The sequence below is a fragment of the Oryctolagus cuniculus genome, chromosome 16 (genome assembly GCF_051225735.1).
Source record: "Oryctolagus cuniculus isolate XC-2025 breed Fujian yellow rabbit chromosome 16, ASM5122573v1, whole genome shotgun sequence".
Classification (NCBI taxonomy): Eukaryota; Metazoa; Chordata; class Mammalia; order Lagomorpha; family Leporidae; genus Oryctolagus; species Oryctolagus cuniculus.
This window is the reverse complement of record NC_142882.1, coordinates 74,724,458-74,744,817: the sequence shown is the minus strand read 5'-3', so window position 1 is coordinate 74,744,817 and position 20,360 is coordinate 74,724,458. Positions and strand designations below refer to the sequence as shown.

The following is a 20,360-nucleotide window of genomic DNA, read 5'->3' as shown; positions in this document are numbered from 1 at the left end:
CCCACTACTGGGTATATACCCAAAAGACACATGGTATCAAAGAGACAACCATGCCACCATTTGTAGCAGCACTGTTTACAATAGGCAAAATGTGGAATCAGTCAAGGTATCCATCATAAGCTGAATGAATAAAGAAAGAAAAATATACACACACACATATAAAATAGAGCATTGTTCAGCTATAAAAAAGAATGAAATCCTAATCAGAATGGATGCAACTGAAGGGCATCACGTTGAGTGAAGCAAGCCGGACACAGAAAGACAAACTTTGCAGGTTCTCCCTCGTGTGTGGGAGCACAAATAGTCTTAATTAAAAAATAAAAACAACAACATCAAAAAAGAAATGCCTGTGTATATCAATTTTACTGCTAATATAGCATTTTGTCAAATTTTATTTTATTTTTTTGAATCTCATGCCAGACTGGTCAAAAAATAAATGTTGTGAATGGCTTTACTTTATGTCAGAAAACTAAATCCTGAGTAGAGTATTTCTTAGGTTGCCCAGCAAAGGGACCCAGCCTCGTGGTAATCTTGAAGTCAGCGATAGGGCATGAAGGAAGTACAGCTGAGCAACAGCAAGGAGTCAGAGCAATTGGTAGAAATCTGGATATAATTATCAATTGCTTCATCTTGGAAATGGATTTAGACTTCATTGATGGCCCTGCAGTTAATGCCAACTGCTTGCTTGCAGCAGGACTAATGCGAAGGAGTGAAACCTAAAGAACCAAAAAGAGATGCTGAAGTGTTCTAGATGAAGTTTATGCAATTAATTATGCATTGGTTCAGAAGATCCTCTACATCCATGGCTTAGGATGGACAAATACTGTTCTCCTTGGAAAGTGCAAATAGTACCACAAGATAAATTGATTATGACCTCATCCTTAATTCATGCACACATACTCAGCTGAGCACTTTAAATAAGCGATAGAGGTCATAAGTTAAATACAAGCAGTGAGGGGCATCAAAATTCATGGAAAATTGGAATTAAAACAAACTGCATATTTTCTGAACCCTTTGAAGCCCTACTGTATTTTGGTTGAAAATATTTTAACTTAAGTGAGATTAATACATTTGCTCAATATTGGATTAGAAACTGGACTTTGCTTGGCACTGGATTATTTATTTGGCTTGAAATGTGGGTTTCCAAACTGGCTATGTAAATCGATGGGAAGATATACAGTGAGCACAAATATAAACAAATACAGTCCCATGTTTATTATTTTTACTAGGTTCCCCAGAACAGGTATACAAGTGGAATGAGGAGGTAATGACACTGAGGTGGAGGGCCTGAAAGCTACAAAATAATGGGAAGTGAGAAGTATCTTCACTACATCCCTTACGAGGCAGCATTCATCAACATATTTGTGGTGTTTACATCTGTTATTCACCATTGTTCTTTTCCTACTGAAGTCAATGGAGTTGACTAAAAAGAAATTGAAGTCTGATGAGTGACTCCTGTAGTCTATGCCCTTCAGCATGGCATCGCAGTCCTGATTCCTCGATGGTGCTGCGTCCAGCTACTGAGCTGGGTGTGCTCCGGGCCTCTGTCTAACTACAGTTAGCTGAATCCAGATGCTCGAATACTGCTGCACTTGCTCATGAATCCTCCGTGCACAGGAAGCCTTCACGAAAGGACTGTGCAGGAACTTCACTGAACTAGGGGACAGGGCACAACAGCTGTGTGCAGGCTAGCCAGGGGACATCCATATGTGCAACAGAAATCAACCTAGACTTGCTTTAGTTATAACTTCGTGGGCAAGGGGCTACAGCACCCAGTTAGCTATAACTATTAGAGGCTCCCTTGTTTTTACCCAAAAGAACCTAACAGTCGCTCATGATCTGATTGGCCCAGGTCCATCCCCGGAAGCTTGCCATGAGGACAGACACATTCGGCTCAGTTCGTGCAGGAGGTAGTTCTTCTCAAGCAACGTGACTGGGAGCTTGGACACACAGCCTCCCTTCCAGTCCCCACTCTGAGCACACCGTGGCTCGCAGGCTGGGAGGGTGTCACTTGAAAAACCCTCAAGAGAGTACAGAGTGGGGAGCAGGTGTGCAGATGGGAGAGAGAGCTGTAGTCTGGTACCAAGGAACCTGAAAGCATGATCAGCGGGTGAAGACAAGCAGTGCTGCGTTCGCTATCCCAGCGCACGTGACAATGTGGCCATGGCAGTGGTATGCTATAAACTAGCATTTTCAATGCTGAATTTTAAAAGATCTATAAAATAGGGCCTTTTTAAAAATCATAGTTTCATGTTTATTCCAGAGCTATCAACTGGAAGTCTGGATTTGAGGTGCTAAAACTGAGAACTAAGAGCCTGAGAATTCCCCAGCTGATCCTTGACCACACCAGGCAAGACGGCCTCTGGTGATACAGACAGAACGCACCACTATCGGTCCACAGAGCAGACAAGACAGCCACCTACCGATGCCAAAACCTCCTTCCACGGCTCCGGAGTGGATTCACTGAGTTTTCCCCCTGACATCCCAAGTCCAGGTTGAAGAGCAGGAGAACCAAAAACTTCATAAAAGTATTTATCAAACTTCTTACAAATTTTCCGAGACAATCTTTGCTTCAGCATTTCTTAGAAGTGAAAAAGGGAGATGAAATGAAAAATTACTTAAAATCTAGTCTTGAACTTAGAATTTCTACATCATCTGTAAGAGATCACCTAAAATAAATTAATTTAATAACATGTGCACAAAGAGGCAACAGAATTATCTTATTGATTGTTTGCCCAACAAATCACTTAACTGTGAATTACTCTATGCCAAAAGCTAACCTCATCCATAAGAAGTTGAACAGAGGGGTGAGTGTTTGGCACAGTGGTTAAGACACTGCTTAGCACACCTGCATTCCATATCAAAGGGCTTGGTTGAGTCCTGCCCCCCCCCCACCTTATCCAGCTTCCTTTATTGTACACCCTGGGAAGCAGCAGGTGTTGACGCCCATATTGGGGTTCCTGCCATCCCTGTGGGAAACCCAGTTGGAGGTCCAGCATCCTTGCTTCAGCCTGGCCTAGCCCTGGCTGTGGCAGGCATTTGGGCAAGATCTCTCTTTTTCCTCCTCCTTTTCAAATAAAAGGAAAATACACAGATGAAATTTTTTTCAAAAAAGAAGCTGAATAGGCTATATTTCTGATTTTAGCACTAGCAAAAGGCCAGGCACTTTAAAAATACATTCCTCACTGGTTCTTGCTTCTAACAAATTATTAATGCCTTCAAATAAGATAATAAAGTTCTTCAGTCATTAAAATATAATTTTTCCCGGGAATGTATAATTCTTGGGCCATTCCACCACATGAACAGCCCGGTGGGATGGATTGTAGCCAATAAACCCGCCGGTCACCTACATGGGTGACGAGGAGTTAGAACCCCAGGTTAGAAAGCCCTGGAGAAGGAGGGGAGGTGAACATGGAAGCTCCTGAGCCGGCTGTGCCGCCCTGGGGCAGGCAGCGCCTGAAGCCCCAAGCGTCTGCGCTCAGCGCGTCGGGAGGCTGGAAGGCACAGCGGAGCCCCCAGCGGAGCCCCGCTGAAGCCTCTCCCTTCACACGCTTGCCAGGTACATGCCCTATCAGGGTGAGTCATCAGTTTCCAAATAACTGGAGTGTATTTCCTGTGAACCGACACTGACCATGATTTAATTGCAGATGAGTCAGCATCTTGGGCTGCCTCATTAGTAAATACCAGTTATGGTGAAAGGGTAAAATTAGCATATGGAGCTCATGGATTAACACTGACTGCATGGGGACGAGCTAAAGGTTATTCTTTGTGATAAATTTCTGACATCAACCTATCTACTCACTGCTTTCTGCGTTTCACTAAAACAGAATAGAAAATCCCAGGTACTTGTGTTTCTCATCTCTTTGCATTACCATAACACCTCATTCAATGCTTTATTTTAATTCTGGGGTTGTGTTTTGTCTTGCCGCTGGCTTGCTCCACCATTCATTCCAGTTAGGTAACTTTCTGGACATGAACCGATCTTAGCAGTCCCTCCAAGTCCTATTCTCTCTCTTCAATCCCTGTCCATGGAGCAGGGACACTGGAGGTGAACAACTCCGAGTCCGACTCAGCATTTGCTGCGTGTGAATAAAAACAACGGATGTACCCTCTAAAGCCAAAGATGCCTTCCGGAGTTCGTGAGCTACAATTGAACCCTGGCGTGAACCTTGGGAGCCTTTTGATTTCCTGCTGTGGTCCAGCTGGTCCAGTGATGGGACACCCGGAAGAACAGCATCAATTCCTTCTCCCGGGGAAGCCAGGCTTACCTTGCAGGGCAAAGAAGTTGTCAAACAGAGAGACGTGTTGCGGGTCAGTAGCAATCAAAATCATTTCCCGGTGGAACATGTCAAAGTTGGGGTCATTTTTCATCACCACCCCAATTACAAATGTCTCCACACTGATGTTCCGGGCTTCCTTCACCACCTCAGTCAGGTTCTTTGGATCTCGGGAATCTCTCTGCCCATCGGTGATGACCAAGGCCACCTTCTCTATGCCTGGCCTTGCATCCTTGAACATGTTGTTGGCTGCTTGGAGAGCCGTGGCTGTGTAGGTGCCTTCCCCCAGGTACTGCATGTTGTCCACGGCCAGCTTGAAGTCATCCTTGCTGGAGAAATGCTTCAAATTGGCCACCTCCTCCACCTGATGGCTATAGTTGATTATGCCAATGCGGGTTGTGGCAAGGTCTACGGCAATCCGGTCAGCCAGAGTCTTCACCAGATCTTTGACGATCTGGAAGTTCTTTGGCCCCACACTTTCCGAGCTATCAATCACAAACACCAGCTCTAGGGAGGGCACCTGGCATTTGGGCCCGCAACCTAAACGATAAACGAAAAAATCAAAGCATTGCAGGCTGAGTGCATCATAGTGGCGGGGGGGGGGGGGGAGTGAGAAGAGAAAGGATGCACCTGAGGCCTGAATATCAATTTTTCTTTTCTGTGACTGTAAAAATAGCTGACAAATGGGACTTGTGTTGTGGTGTAGTGGACCAAGCCTCCACTTGTGGCACTGGCATCCCATATGGGTGCCAGTACATGTCCTGGCTGCTCCTCTTCTTATCCAGCTCTCTACTATGGCCTGGGAAAGCAGTAGAAGATGGCCCAAATGCTTGGGCCCCTGCACCTGTGTTGGGGCCCTGGGGGAGGCTCCTTCTCCTGGCTTCAGATTGGTCCAACTCCAGCCATTGTGGCCATTTGGGGAGTGAACCAGTAGACAAAAGACCTTTCTCTCTGTCTCTCCCTCTCTCTGTAGCTCTGCCTCTCAAATAAATAAATCTTTTAAAAAAAATAAAAATAAAAATAACTGACAATTGCCTCCCTTCTGGTTCCTAGACTTGACTCTTTTTCAAACATAACATCCTAGGAAAAAACATACTGTCTTTGATAAAATAACAAATATCTACGGGCTCATTTCTTAGATTACAATATAAAATACTTTGAAAGAGTGAGCATGCTCTATGTAGGCCTTCTTAAATACATTCCTCTCCTTCTCTCAAAAGGTAACCACCACCCTAAATTTGTTTTTCATCATTCCTCCATATGGATCTAATCTAAATCTGAAAGTTGATGTCCCAGCCTTCTACCATATTGCTCCATGGAAATGGAGATTTGCTCACTGGCATGGCCAATAGATGAAATAATGGGATGACAGTGTCCACCGTGCAGGAAGGGTTGGGTGCTTCAGCTGTGCACAGACACACCTCCCCTAACTGCTGTGGGTCATGTCTCTGTCCTCCACAGTGACAATTATGGAGACTTCCTGGTTCTCAGGGAGCCTTGCACTTTGTCCAGATAATGAAAGTTTTGAGGGGAGTCGCCCTACACAGAACTGGTCACTGGTCAATTTCTCCTTAGGTCAACAAACAACCATTCAAAACCAGCACCAGAGTGAGCAGGAAACACAAATGATCAGGCACTGCTTCTGGATTTGTACACTCACGTTGCCCAACAACCTGCTGTAGAAAATCATCAGGAAAACATGTGCTGTTTTCCCGGGGCTTCCAGATGCCAGAAACCACAGAAAGCCAGGCTATTCTTAAGTTCAGAAAGGGGGCGGGGGCAAACCAATTCCAGGACCCTGTGTACAGAAGGACAGTGATGTCCCTCCCATTTTTTTTTAAATTTATTTGACAGGTAGAGTTATAGACAGTGAGAGAGAGAGAGAGACAGAGAGAAAGGTCTTCTTTCCATTGGTTCACACCCCAAATGGCCGCCACGGCCAGCACTGTGCTAATCCGAAGCCAGGAGCCAGGTGCATCTTCCTGGTCTCCCATGCAGGTGCAAGGTCCAAGGACTTGGGCCATCTTCTACTGCTTTCCTGGGCCACAGCAGAGAGCTAACTGGAAGAGGAGCAATCGGGACTAGAACCTGGCACCCATATGGGATGCTGGCACCACAGGCAGAGGATTAACCAAGTGAGCCACGTCGCCAGCCCCATCCCTCCCACTTTAAACACTAATGTTGGGGCTGGCGCTGTGGCTCAGTGGGTTAACACCCTGGCCTGAAGTGCAGGCATCCCATATGGGCACCGGTTCTAGTCCTGGCTACTCCTCTTCCGATCCAGCTCTCTGCTATGGCCTGGGAAAGCAGTAGAAGATGGCCCAAGTCCTTGGGCTCCTACACCCACAAGGGAGACCTGGAGGAGGCTCCTGGCTCCTGGCTCCGGATTGGAATAGCTCCGGCCATTGTGACCATCTGGGGAGTGAACCAGTGGATGGAAGACCTGTCTCTGTCTCTGTCTCTGTCTCTCTCTCTCTCTCTCTCCCCTTCCCTTCCTCCCTCCCTCCCCTCCCCTCCCCTCTCCTCTCCTGTGTAACTCTTTCAAATAAATAAATAAATCTTAAAAAAAAAAATGTTTCCTTCATTGTTATTCTGTTCATCTCCTGCCTATTGACGAATTTCTTTCCCTGACTTCCTCTATTTTAAGTCTAAGTCTTTCAGCCTGAAGCATTTAGACATAGTTGCAAATCATGGCGACCCCTGCCTCTGCTTTCCTGCTCCAACAAGTGCAACCCCAGAGATTCAGAACGACTTCTTGGCTTCAGGAAAAACATGAATATCAGAGCCACCAACCAGGCCAACTCAGATACCAGCTGGGCTCTGGCAGTCATATTTCCTTTGTGGGGTTTTTCTTCCCAAGCGCAGGTAAATGCCACTGTGTGCAAATAGCCATGGTGTTTACCAAACATCCAGCTGCCCACACCCCCTAGGCTGGTACCTTCACGTTTTTTTTTTTTTTTTTTTTTTTTTTTTTTGACAGGCAGAGTGGACAGTGAGAGAGAGAGACAGAGAGAAAGGTCTTCCTTTGCCGTTGGTTCACCCTCCAATGGCCGCCGCGGCCGGCGCGCTGCGGCCAGCGCACCGCGCTGATCCGATGGCAGGAGCCAGGAGCCAGGTGCTTTTCCTGGTCTCCCATGGGGTGCAGGACCCAAGCACCTGGGCCATCCTCCACTGCACTCCCTGGCCACAGCAGAGGGCTGGCCTGGAAGAGGGGCAACCGGGACAGAATCCGGCGCCCCGACCGGGACTAGAACCTGGTGTGCCGGCGCCGCAAGGCGGAGGATTAGCCTAGTGAGCCACGGCGCCGGCCCCTTCACGCTCTTTAACCAGCCTGGGTAGACCATGCTCCAGGAATCCCATGGCCTCTCTGGCTGCTACCTTTCTGTTTCTCACTGACTTTGGAAATGAGCTTCACACTTTCCACCATCTGAATTATCACACATCTTCTGGATGAGCACACCATCTCACCATAGTGAGCTGCTACTTTAAAGCGATGGGTGGATTTTGGTAATCAAATCTTACCGCATATTTCAACAATAAGTTTGATGATTTCTTCTCTCTGGAGGAAAATAAGAAAGCCATATTAGCATTGAAGATATGACTATAATATGTTTTCTTGTAGTCATAAGAGATATGTCTTATTACAATCAGCATTGGGCCATTTGACTTACTCCTTCCACTGCAGAAAATAATATAGCATGGAAGTTAGAAGTCGGATGTAATATGTCATAACTGAAATGGGTATGAGCTATAAAACTTAACAGCTCAGACTTTTGGAATTCAAACAGCAGCTCTAGCATTTATCAGCTGTGTGACCTTGGCCATCAGGTGACCTAGCATTGTCTGTGACCCAGGGCTGTGGTGTAGATTAAGTGAGGCGAACGCACACAGAGCCCCCACTAAGCACTCCCTCCAATGGCATGGTGCAGCATGTGCAGTCAGTTTTACGATTTAAACCGTGTGTGCAGAGCAATCAAGACTTGCACCAGGGCCTAATGAGAACCTACTCTATGGTGTATCCCTCCCTCCCCATCACGGTACTATGCCCCAGTTAAGCAAGCTCCCTCCTCAGCTTCTGAATACTCTAACTTGGGCTCTTCTAGAAAACGCTCCTGTGTTCCCAAATGCTCTTCCCTTGACCTGCTGCCATCGGCTCCCTTAGAAGCCTCCTGGGAACCACAGGAAAACCTACCCTGTGCAGCATGTTTACTGGCCACTAGGATGAGACTACACAAGGCAAGATGCTACATTTACCAAAGACGTGCAGCCAAAAGGGACAAGTCATGGAAATGCAGATCTCAGCAGGAAGGTGCAGCGGGCCCAGTCTAAGAAAATAAAGCTTAACAGGTGCAATAATAAAGTCTGGAATTGACACTTTGAGATTCAATGATTATTTACAGCCCCTGTCTCTACTGTTGAGGAATAGTGTTTTTTTTTTCCTCATGCTATTTGTTGAACTCTTTACTAACTGTAAGGTTAATCTTATGAGCATAAAGTAAATAGAAAATAAATCTTTGGAAAAATTAAGAGTGGGAATAGGAGAGAGAGAAGGAAGAAGGGTGGGAGCACTGGCAGGAGGAGGGTAGGGTGGGAAGAATCATTATGTTCCTAAATCTGTATATATGAAATGCATGAGGTCTGTATACCTTAGTTTTTCAAAAAGTTTTAAGAGCAATGACAGAACTGGAGTAGAGGCGACATAGCTGTTGACATGGTTTACTGGTAGTGTATATGGGGACTCCCTAGGACATTTCAATATAATTTAATACTTTTATTATAAGCTGAATATAGCCAAATGACTCCAAGTTGCTATTTAAGAAGAATTCCCAATATGATGCTGAATTACATTAATAGAATTATGTAAAATGAGAATTCAACGCCTATCTGTTTTTTAGGCCTTATCATTTGTTTCCAAATTTAGAGAGACCTTTAATAAATCTAAAACTAGAACATGTATAGAAAGGGTATATGTATTTGTACATTTATATTAACTGCATGTAGAAATATCTATGTATTTCTGTTTAACATTTTGTACTTGGAGATATATTACAAGCTTTATGACTAGCTTTTCACTTAGATCGTAATTACTTTCTCACATTAAGTAGTCTGGAAACTATATCACCAAAGTCAAATGCATGACCACTTTAAAGCTCTTTAAAGCCCATTACCAAACTAGACTTCAGAGAGTCGTAGGAACAGAAACCTCCAACAGCAGTATCTAAGAAAACTTGTTTTATTTTAGATATATAATACTAGTTATTATATAATCTTTGCCACTTGGCAGAACAAACTATCTCATTGTTTTAAATTGTATTTATTCCATTTTGAGGCTAACTTTTGTTCCATGTGCTGATTTCCAAGTTGTATTGTCTATTATTGTATACTCTTTTCATGCCCTTTGTCTATGCTTCCTAATGGAATGTTTGCCTCTTGTTGATTCGTAAGAGCAAGGTATATACATTGACAATGGATTTTCTTTCTTTTCAACATGTTTTTATTGTATAAAAAGGTTTAAAATGCTTTAAGTAGTCACATATATCAATCTTTTCCTCACATTCTTTTAAGTGACTGGAATAATTCAGTCTTTCCATTTAAACTTGGCACCAATGCTGAAAAATGAATCAAAGGATTCACAAAGTAGTAGTAGGAAGTAGACAACAACTTGGAAGAGCTTGGCAGAGCCAAGGAAATGTGCTGATCTGCTGGAAATCCCAGGGGTGGGAGGATGCAGTGGGACTGTGGTCCACAGAGGTGGATTCTCTCAGCATCCGGGCAGGCAGCAGAGGACAGGGGAGAGGAGAGGAAGAGCGTCTAGCCAAGGGGAACAGCATTCACACAACACACACTGCTGTACAGTATTTGAGTAAATTTATGACTCAGAAAAAAAAACAAATAAGAAATGGAGACGAGAGAAGGAATCTAAAAGGCCTTGGTATGAAGTTGGTCCTGGACAGAGGGTACACCAGAGAAGAGTGCTGGTAGCTTTATTTAGCAGAAATAATCAAGGCAGCTAACTGGGAGGGTTAAGGTTTCTAAATAGTTCTGGAGAAGAAAACGAGACCAGAAAACTGTGGTGGTAGTGGTAGAGTGGCCGAGTAGAGGGGACATTGCAGAGGGAGAGTGAAGGGAGCTGGTGAGTAACTGGAAGGAAGGATGAAGAAGAGAGGAGTCCAAGAGGAAGCAGCTTATGGGGTGATGCCTGGTGCAGTGAAGATGCTGCTTGGGAGACCCACATCCCACATCAGAGTCCCTGGTGTGCGTCCCAGCTCCACTTCTGATCCACCTTCCTGCTAATGCACATCCTGGGAGGCAGCAGCTGATCACTCAAGGACATGGGCTCCTATTGCCCATGTGGGAGACACAGATCAAGTTCCTGGCTCCTGCTTTTGGCCTGACTCAGCCCCAGCTATTGTAGGCATCTGGGGAGTCAATCAGTGAATGGAAGATTGATCTCACTACCTCTCTCGCTCGCTCGCTCTCTCGCTCTTTTTCCTCCTCCTCCTTCTCTTTCAACTTCCCTGTTTTTCAAATAAGTATAATTTGTCAAACATTAAGAAGAGATAGATGACTGCTCTGAAATAAGGAGGCGTGTGATAGGGGCAGGCTCATGAAGATGACAGGGCCTGGCTTGGGCCGGGCAGTTTGCAGCCCCTGTAGGACGACCAGCCGCAGATGTCTCGTGGGTGATAACACACATGATCTGGTGTTTTAGGGCGTGGTATATGCTGGAAGCAGATTTTAGAAACTTACAGTTGACTGTGCAAGCAGGGACTGCAAAGGAGATTATGCGGAGCTGGGCTTTTCGGCCTGTGTTAGCCAGTGTGCCGGCCACTCTTCCCCAACTCTTTTGATAAATATATTCTTTCCATTTTTATATATGAAATGATACTTTTCAATCATCGTATGATTTCATGATGCTATTTAACTAATCTTTATAAACCTCACACTCCCCACCCCCACCTTGCTTTTACTGGCTCTCCTTCCTCCTGGTTTGAAGACAGAGAAGAGAAAACTGAGTGTTGACAGCGGCAACTGCTAACAGAGAAAGGACAGGTACGGAATCTGGGTCTCTTGAAGTCATTTGGCATGAATTAGGAAAGCATCTAACTCTCCCAGTGTATTTGCCTCTCTGAAGAAAAGCTCATATGCCGCGGTTCAATAGGCTAATCCTCCGCCTAGAGGCGCCCGCACACAGGGTTCTAGTCCCGGTCGGGGCACCGGATTCTATCCCGGTTGCCCCTCTTCCAGGCCAGCTCTCTGCTGTGGCCAGGGAGTGCAGTGGAGGATGACCCAAGTGCTTGGGCCCTGCATCCCATGGGAGACTAGGAGAAGCACCTGGCTCCTGTCTTCGGATCAGCGCGGTGCGCCGGCCACAGAGCGCCGGCCACGGTGGCCATTGGAGGGTGAACCAACAGCAAAAGGAAGACCTTTCTCTCTGTCTTTCTCTCTCTCTCACTGTCCACTCTGCCTGTCAAAAAAAAAAAAGTTCATAGTCTGGAATGAACCTGAGATTGATAGTCACCTGGGGATTCGTTTGATCAGCCAAAAGAGGCATTCCAAGAACAGCTTTCACAGGGGGACAGCCTGGACTTGGCATCAACTTTAATGTAAGCCCCATGCCAGCCAGAAGGACTCTGCTACTTACTAGCTTGGGGCATACTGTTCCATATTTCTGTCTGACTTGGCATGTTTTCATTTGAAGGAGATAATGCTGTGGAGCCAACGGAGCTGTCACATTGATTACATGTGGGATCTTAGGCAACAGAAGACTGTGTCTATCATCCTGCCCCATTCTTTTTGTGCCCTATCCCTAACACTCCCTGAGCTTCACGGAGCGTTGGCCAACATTGATTAACACAGTCCTCAGTTCCACGCTCCAGCAGTATCTCCTGAAACATTACCCTTTGGCTACCTCCTAGATGAGCCCATGCATCCAGGACAAGTTCATCAGTTCTCCAAATCTGGGGTCATTTGGGCCAGGAATTCTGAAGTCCTGGATATCTAAAGTGTGACTTGGAGGGGCACATGCCCAGGGTGGTGACACCCTAGGCTCTGGGGACTCCTTGCCCAGAGGAAGGACTGCAACAGGAGAAGGACTGGGAGTCCAAAGTGCAGCTTTAGAAAGCAGGGTCCCCCAAGCACTTGCAGTACTGGGTAGCCGTGGTATTGATGGGAAGGGGGCCAGCAGGGTACCCACCACAAACTAGATTCTCAGCTGATGCAAATTCTCCTGTCCCTTGTTCTTCCCTTCATGCTAGTCCCTTCTTCTATACTCTAGAAAGCCAAGGTCAACAAAATAGTGTCTCCATTTGTCAAAATAGTGTCTCTACTTGTCAAAATAGTGTCTCCATCTGTACAGCCTCTTCATCTTGGCTAAAAAGTTTCTGTTCAAGAATAGAAACTCTCTTGACCCAAACATCATCATACATCGATTTTTCTGCCTTGAACACCTATAACCATTTCTGCTATCACAGCATTTATCCCACGATGAAGTCAACATCTTCTGTGTCTTTTCTCCATTAAACTGTGAGTTCCTTGAATCCTGGGAAGTTGTCTCTTATTCTCTACTATCTCCCTAGTGTCAGTCTCTGAGCCCAACCCCAACAAACGTTGGTGCACTAATGACTAAATAAACAAGTGAATGGTTGAAGGAAAAGAGTCCCACTCCCCAGGCTGGAACACTGGGGCAGGTGTACACCTACAGGGAATATTCCAGGGGCCACATGCTTATACTTTCCCCTGCTACTTTAGGGAAGGAATTGCTGCAAGCCTCCCTGCCTCACCCGCTGAAGGCAACTGTGGGGTCTCGTTTGTGGTGGGGAACAAAGAGGGAAGGAAGGCAGGTCATCAACACACACGCAGATCTCTTCATCACAGGCTGAGTCTGCTCTTGTCTTTACCTCCTGAGCTCCTAGCAGCTCACACCTGACTTTTCCGGAATGTGCATAAGATGAGTATCTCTGGATCATGAACCATGAAGAAGCCAAAAAAGGAAAAGGTTCCATTGTCCCCTCAACACAATCCCGATTTTGTGACCGCTATTCTCCTTAGAATACCACCTAAAGGAACTAGTTCAGGGAGAAAGAGGCCTCGGTCAAAGTGAGAAGGAACACATTAAATAAAGTCCTTTGGCTCCTTTTAAGCAGCCTAAGTCCTTGTTATCAAGAATAGCAGCGTGGTCATTTCTACAGTGCTCAGAGGGGCGTGGTCACGTGCATCCACCACGAGGCCGCACGAGGCTGCTGCTGTCACTCCTCCTTTCGCATTCAGATTCAATGACCTCATGCGTCAGTGCTGGGAGGGTAGCAGTTGCTATCATTTAAACAGAAACTGCATCCAAAATATTCAGAATTCTAAAGTCAAAACACGAATGTAATAATTTTGCAAGCACAAAACCCTCAATGACCCTCTATGTGAGATACTCACTGTCAGTCCCAGGTCTCCTTTGGGTCCTTGTAACCCCTATGGATCAGGAGAAGAGTAACAGTTAGTACAAGCTTGAAGCAGTTAGAATACAAAATCATGGTGGGACTTTGAACATCGCTCCTTGCCTGCCTTCCTGGAGATCCGGGCTCTCCCACCTCCCCTTTGTCACCTTTCCTTCCCACGTCGCCCTGTTCTCCATGCTCTCCCTGTAAAACATGTAAGAAGGCAAGTTCAGAAAGTGTTCATTAAAGCCAACTAATAAAACCTCTACAATTTGGCTAATTGGCAACTGGAATCTCTTGAAGACGTGCAGTTCTTGTTGATGAAAATACATCATATGAAGAAAATGGAGGACAGGTTATTTTCATGCCCTGAGGTCCCATAATCTAAACCAGGATGAACCAGAAATCCCAAAGTCAGGAGACCTGAGATACCTTCTGATCAGCTCATTGCCTTCAGGAAATTGAACTACTACATAATTTACCAGACGCCTGAGCTAGCTGGTATCGCCTACACGGTATGTGGTAATGATGTATTCCTTCATTATCCAGCTTTTAACAATGCAGAAAAGGAGAATTTATAAAGTGAAATTGTGTGTAGATATAAAATATGTCTTCAATTTCAATGGGATTTTCTTTCCTGTGAGAGTTGTAAGGAGAAGCATTACACACACACACACACACACACACACCAATGCACATGCGTGCACGCACACAGAGACGAGAACTCCCTGGGATTAAGCTATAAGATCTTAAACCTAAGCATGTCTCTACAGTCCTAGAATACTTACCTTCTGGCCTGGGAGACCAAGGCCCATTGTGCCTTTTGGCCCTGGAAGGCCTTGAGGTCCCTGTTCTCCCTACAAAAGACACAAGAAAAGGATGTTCTATTTACTTCTCAAAGACAAGTCAGAATGTTTTCTGGGTCAGAAACATAATTGTAGATTCAACTCTATTATAGCATTCTGTGTGTTCTGAGACACACATACCTCAAAACGTACTCAATGACTATCAAATGTTGAACCCCCAAATCCAGGTGAGGAATGATGGCCTCGACTTACAATATTTGCCTGGTTCAGTGGTCTAAGCACTCCTACCCTGGCTGATATCAAGCTGTGAATGCATCAACTAGTACACAAATAATATTCTATTGAGGGACAGTTAGGTTATTCCCAATATTTCTTTATCAAAAATGATACTTCACAGATGGAACTACAGGCCATTAGGTACAATAACACAAGCACACACAGGGAAGTCACACATGATCTCATTCGTGTGCAGTGTCTTTAAACAGGTGGTCTTCCAGAAGTTAGAAGTGTAATGGTGGTTACCAGTGGCACAAGGGGGAAGGAGGGTGGGGAGGATGGGTAAAGCTTGGTGGGTGGGGACTGAGTTAGAGTCAGACAGGAGTTAGATGCTTTGGGTTTCTATTTCACCATAGAGTAACGTTAATGTACTGTATATTACCCTATTTAAAAAACTAGAAGATGGGTTTTCTAATGTTTTCACCATAAAGAAATGTTGAATGTATGAGGAAATGCTTAGACATTACACAGTGTGTGCTGCATCAAAATATCACCGTACCCCATAAAAATTGAAGATAGAGGCTGGCGCTGCGGCATAGTGGGTTAATGCCCTGGCCCTGGCCTGAAGTGCCGGCATCCCATATGGGCACCTGTTCAAGTCCCGGCTGCTCCACTTTCAATCCAGCTCTCTATGGCCTGGGAAGGCTGTAGAAGATGGCCCAGGTCCTTGAGCCCCTGCATCCACGTGAGAAGACCTAAAGGAGGCTCCTGGCTCCTGGCTTCAGATCGGCACAGCTCTGGCAGTTGCGGCCATTTGGGAAGTGAACCAGTGGATGGAAGACCTCTCTTTCTCTCTGCCTCTCTCTCTATGTGTACCTCTGACTTTCAAATAAATACACAAATCTTTAAGAAAAAGTGAAGATAAAGAATGCCTCAGCAAATAAACTTTTATAGATATTTTCGCAGACTTATATAATCCCTAGGAAGGACCTCTGATATCAAAACAAATACAGGGCCGGCGCCGCGGCTCACTAGGCTAATCCTCCGCCTTGTGGCACCGGCACACCGGGTTCTAGTTCCGGTCGGGGCGCCGGATTCTGTCCCGGTTGCCCCTCTTCCAGGCCAGCTCTCTGCTGTGGCCAGGGAGTGCAGTGGAGGATGGCCCAAGTGCTTGGGCCCTGCACCCCATGGGAGACCAGGAGAAGCACCTGGCTCCTGCCATTGGATCAGCGTGATGCGCCAGCCGCGGCAGCCATTGGAGGGTGAACCAACGGCAAAAGGAAGACCTTTCTCTCTCTCTCTCACTGTCCACTCTGCCTGTAAAAAAAAATATATATATATAGAAGAGTACAAAACAAAATGAATACAAGTAAAGTTTCTTTAAAGTTGAACTGAAATGATCAATTCTTCATGAACCCAACTCTGAACTTCTCTCCACAGAGCGGCTTGGCTGAACTCTAAGGTTCCTTTTATCTTCTGCCAGGTTGTGTTTCCAGATGGATCACAAGTATGGGATGTCAATCTCGCCTCTTCAACACCAGAGGACTTACAACAGCTTCCATACAATGGCCATACAATGTGTTTTCTCCTTGGTATCTCTTTAGCTAAACCCCACACCATAACACCATGGGCCCCCCACGGGGAGGGTGTCCTTGTCATGCTAAGGACAATGGCCTGGCCCCACCCACAGATACTGATCCTGTAGAAGAAGAGGATCCTGGTTACTCACTCTGTTGGAGGGGACACACCGGGATTTTTGGTCTTCCTTTTTCAGTTTACAGTCAATAGAGAATATTTTTTCCTAAAAGGAAACCTGGTGGCACTGGGAGTTCCAGAAACTTGGACAGGATTTTGTCCAGTTAAATCTGTCCAAAATATTAAACCAATACTTGGATGCCAGGCACAATGTTTAAGCAGCAGAAAGGAGAAAAATCTGTTGTGTTTGCAAATTGCGCACACCTACACAGGTGCTATGAGGAGGAACTGATGGGAACGTGTAGACCCACAGACCAATCCCTTCGTTCCTCTCATGGAAAACCTGCTCTGGGAAAAGTGGATCTGTAGCCTCACCAAGATTAGGAAGGTTAAAACGTCCAGCCTGGTGCGGACAAGGAGGCCAGCCCACACAGTAGGACCAAGTACCTTGGGAGATGGCTGCTTGAGATTCTCCCATCCTCTGTTCTAATTTAAAAGAAAACACACCCAAATAGCATAAGAAAGTTACCCTCTACCCAGAGGTGTGTCAGTGAAGGACACTGGTGTAAGGACACAGCCTTTTTGTGGAGGCGAATAAGGACATCTTCATTCAACGAGGTACCTGACAGACAGGAGCTTTGGGTTGTCAGGGAGATGCTTCAGACCCTTAGTACCTGAAGCTAGGGGTCAAGGAAGGCACCTGGCCAAGTGTCTGGGACACTGAGGTTTGTGTTCATGGGGAAGATGGAAAAGAAATCTACGGTGGCTTTACCCTGACCCCCAGAGGCAGACAAAGGAGCTTGGACTTTGGTACAATGGGGGACTCGCTGCTGGAAATTCTGTATTTTGGCAAAGTGGGACAAGAAAGAGCCCATAGCCTGCTGATAATTATTCAGAATAATTTCCTTTACAACATTTCACATTCCCGCAGCAGCAAATACAGAGGAAATCCCTTCAATGTTTGTGAGTAAATGGCTGTCTTGAAGAAATGATACAATTTCGGGGGCCGCCGCTGTGGCTCAGCAGGTTAATGCCCTGGCCTGAAGCACCAGCATCCCATATGGGCGCTGGTTCTAGTACTGGCTGCTCCTCTTCCAATTCAGCTCTCTGCTGTGGCCTGGGAAAGCAGTAGAAGATGGCCCAAGTCCTTGGGCTCCTGCACCCTCGTGGGGCTCCTGGCTTTGGATCGGTGCAGCTCCAGCCGTTGGCGGCCATCTGGGGAGTGAACCATCAAATGGAAGACCTCTCTCTCTCTCTCTGCCTCTCCTCTGTGTAACTCTTTCGAATAAATAAATTTTTAAAAAAAGAAACGATACAATTTCCCAACAAGGTTAAAACCTACTGTGGCTTTATTGCCATGCCCTGGGGGCAACACCTCAGAGCAGCCAATTATCATGTTGGGATCGTTCCATGTTCAGGAATTTATTTTGTGTTACTTCATAATATTAAGCATTTTCAATATAATAGCACACTGTAGCTATTCCAGGAAGCTGCACTTCCCTGTAATAAACATATTTTCTTTTTAATTACCAGCTTCCCTTCAAATACTTGCAGGTCCTCATAACTTTCAGGGTAGACTATATAGCTTTTCACAAGCAAGCAGGCAAATCCGTGCCTCAGCTTGACAGAGGCAACTGCTAGCCAATCAGACTGCTTTCGTTAGATGTCCCAGGAAAATGATGAATGATTATTTCAATATGTGTCAGAAGCAGCTGCAAGAGAGAACCTGTCTAGTGGAAGGCATAATTAAACCCCAATTCCAAACCCAGCTTCTTAATCACTGTATCATTATATTCTAGTCTTAGACCTGTCCTCCGAAAATGTGATGGCTTTCATTTTCCCGATGAGGATTTGTTCTCTGGAAGAGAAATTTCCAAACACAACGAACAGCCACCTGAAAGCTTTCATCGATGTGGAGGTATGGTTTTTGTTGATTTTTTTTTTTCGCATCACTGGTATGTCAGGAAACAACAGGATTTTTTTTCCCCAAGTGTTTTCTCAGTAAATTGCATTAGGAAAAAAGTATCAAATTCACAGATGATCAAAAATGTAAAATGAACATCTAGCTTCTACTGAGAGCAGAAAAGTAGAAAAAATGCTACTCTCATCCCTAAGACAACAACGGGAAAACGCTAACTGATCTGTAAGATCACGGCCTGTGTGACTGCATCACACAGCGTGGTTCAGGGCAGCCTCTGTGGAGACACAGGATTCTGTCAGGAGACACAGGGCGTGGGCACTTGCTTGCCTGGTGGAGACGCCAGCCGTCCCATAAGCAGGTAAGAGGAATTCAGCTAAAATTTTCAATCAGTTGCTCAAAGCCAAGTGTGGCCTAGTGTGAGAGGACAGGAGCCCTGCGGGTTTGGGAGCCAGCAAGCGTCTGGAAACACTTCGCTGTGCTGTAGGCCTGGAAGCAGCAATCCCTGTGTGTCTGACTGTTCGGGCTGCCGCAGACGAACAGTTCCTAAAGAACGGCAAGCTATTCCCCAAGGGGCCCAAGACCAAGGCAGTGGCAGGAGCGGTGTCTGGTGAGGGCGCGGTTCCTGGTTCACAGGTGGCGCCTTTTGCTGCATCCTCACAGGGCACAAGAGGTGGGGGAGCTCTCTGGGCCTCTTCTGAAAGGACCACCTTCCTGTTCCTGATGGCAGAGGCGCCCTCCAAGAGGGCCCACTTCCCGATGCCATCTCCGTGGGGAGTTGAATTTCAACAAAGGAATTTTGGGTGGAAACATTCAGACCATGACCCCCCAGGAAAGGCATGCAGCCCCACTGGAACAACTTGAGGCTGCTGGAGGAAGAGCAGCAAACCCAGCCATCTTTGGGACCAGATGATGACCCATGGCCACTAGGGGCAAGAAGGGAATCCTGGGCCCAGACCTTGGGAGACCCACGACTGCTTGGAGAGAGTCAGGAAATCATGCCCAGCCCAGAATAGTAGGGGGTCACCTAGGGGGTTGCTGGAACTCAGAGAACTGTACCTGAAAAAAGGGTGAACTGTGTAGAAGCTATTTACTAAAGAGTGAGAAACATTCTTTAATAAATGAAAAATAACTAAAAGAACACTTGGTGACATTTGACAAAGTTCTATACTTGCAGATTAAATAGTATGTCAATGATAATTTTCTGATGTGTATCATTGTTCTGTGTTATGTAAGAGAATTTGATGTTTGTTGCAAAAATCCTAAAGAATTTAGAGGTAAAGGAGTACCATGGCTACAACCGACTCTGAAGTGTTTGAGGAAAATAACATGCATGTGTACACACACACACACACATGCACACACACAGTTTGCTAAAGCAAATGTGGTAATGTAACATTTAAGGCATCTGGGTACAAGATGTATGGGAGTGTTTCAAACTATCTTTACAACTCTGGAATTTTGAAGTTATTTCAGAATGAAAGTTAAAATGAAAATAATTTATAAAATGAATGAGTGAATGAATGAATACCCTAACTGGTTGCAAAAGATGTCGTGTATCAACACCATGGCAGCTGAAGTGTGTTGATAGACTCTCCAAAAACCTAAAGCAAAGTCCCAAGTGTGGATTTCTGCCTACAGAGACAACTTTGCTGCTTACATTCCAGAAACATCCACCGGTACCAGAAACTGTGGCATTACCTAGCCCTTGTATCCAAGCCAAATCCAGCCTAATCTTTTCAACCACCAGCAGCATGGGCTCACTTGGCCACAGCCAGTTCCTAAGCTTGACACTGGTTATGGACAACCAGCCTGTGACTATTGCCTCTATAGAGTTAATATAAATGCTAGCACAGAAGTGAGAGCCCAGGGCACACAGCAGGACCGGCCCTCTCCTGCTACCATTCTCGTTAGGATTCACATCTCCCAAGCTCCCTTCATCCTCTCACAGGTAGTAACAGGGAGTAATTATTTATAACTCAGTTACTGATTTCTAAGAAGAGATGCTGACTTCACATTG

The 20,360-nt window shown here is 45.7% G+C and overlaps 1 protein-coding gene across 3 annotated transcripts in view; it reads right to left on the bottom strand.

Annotated features, from left to right (window-relative positions):
* The window catches only part of COL28A1 (collagen type XXVIII alpha 1 chain), a 193,842-nt gene that overhangs the window by 13,190 nt on the left and 160,292 nt on the right, over positions 1-20,360 (bottom strand). For all 3 annotated transcript variants that reach the window (XM_008261700.5, XM_051852947.3, XM_089315699.1), the window contains 6 exons: positions 14,494-14,562; positions 13,829-13,909; positions 13,704-13,739; positions 7,800-7,836; positions 4,269-4,817; positions 2,424-2,581 (listed from right to left, as the gene is read on the bottom strand). In XM_008261700.5, the coding sequence (XP_008259922.4) occupies positions 2,424-2,581; positions 4,269-4,817; positions 7,800-7,836; positions 13,704-13,739; positions 13,829-13,909; positions 14,494-14,562 (930 nt within the window). The remainder of the gene's footprint in view (positions 1-2,423; positions 2,582-4,268; positions 4,818-7,799; positions 7,837-13,703; positions 13,740-13,828; positions 13,910-14,493; positions 14,563-20,360) is intronic.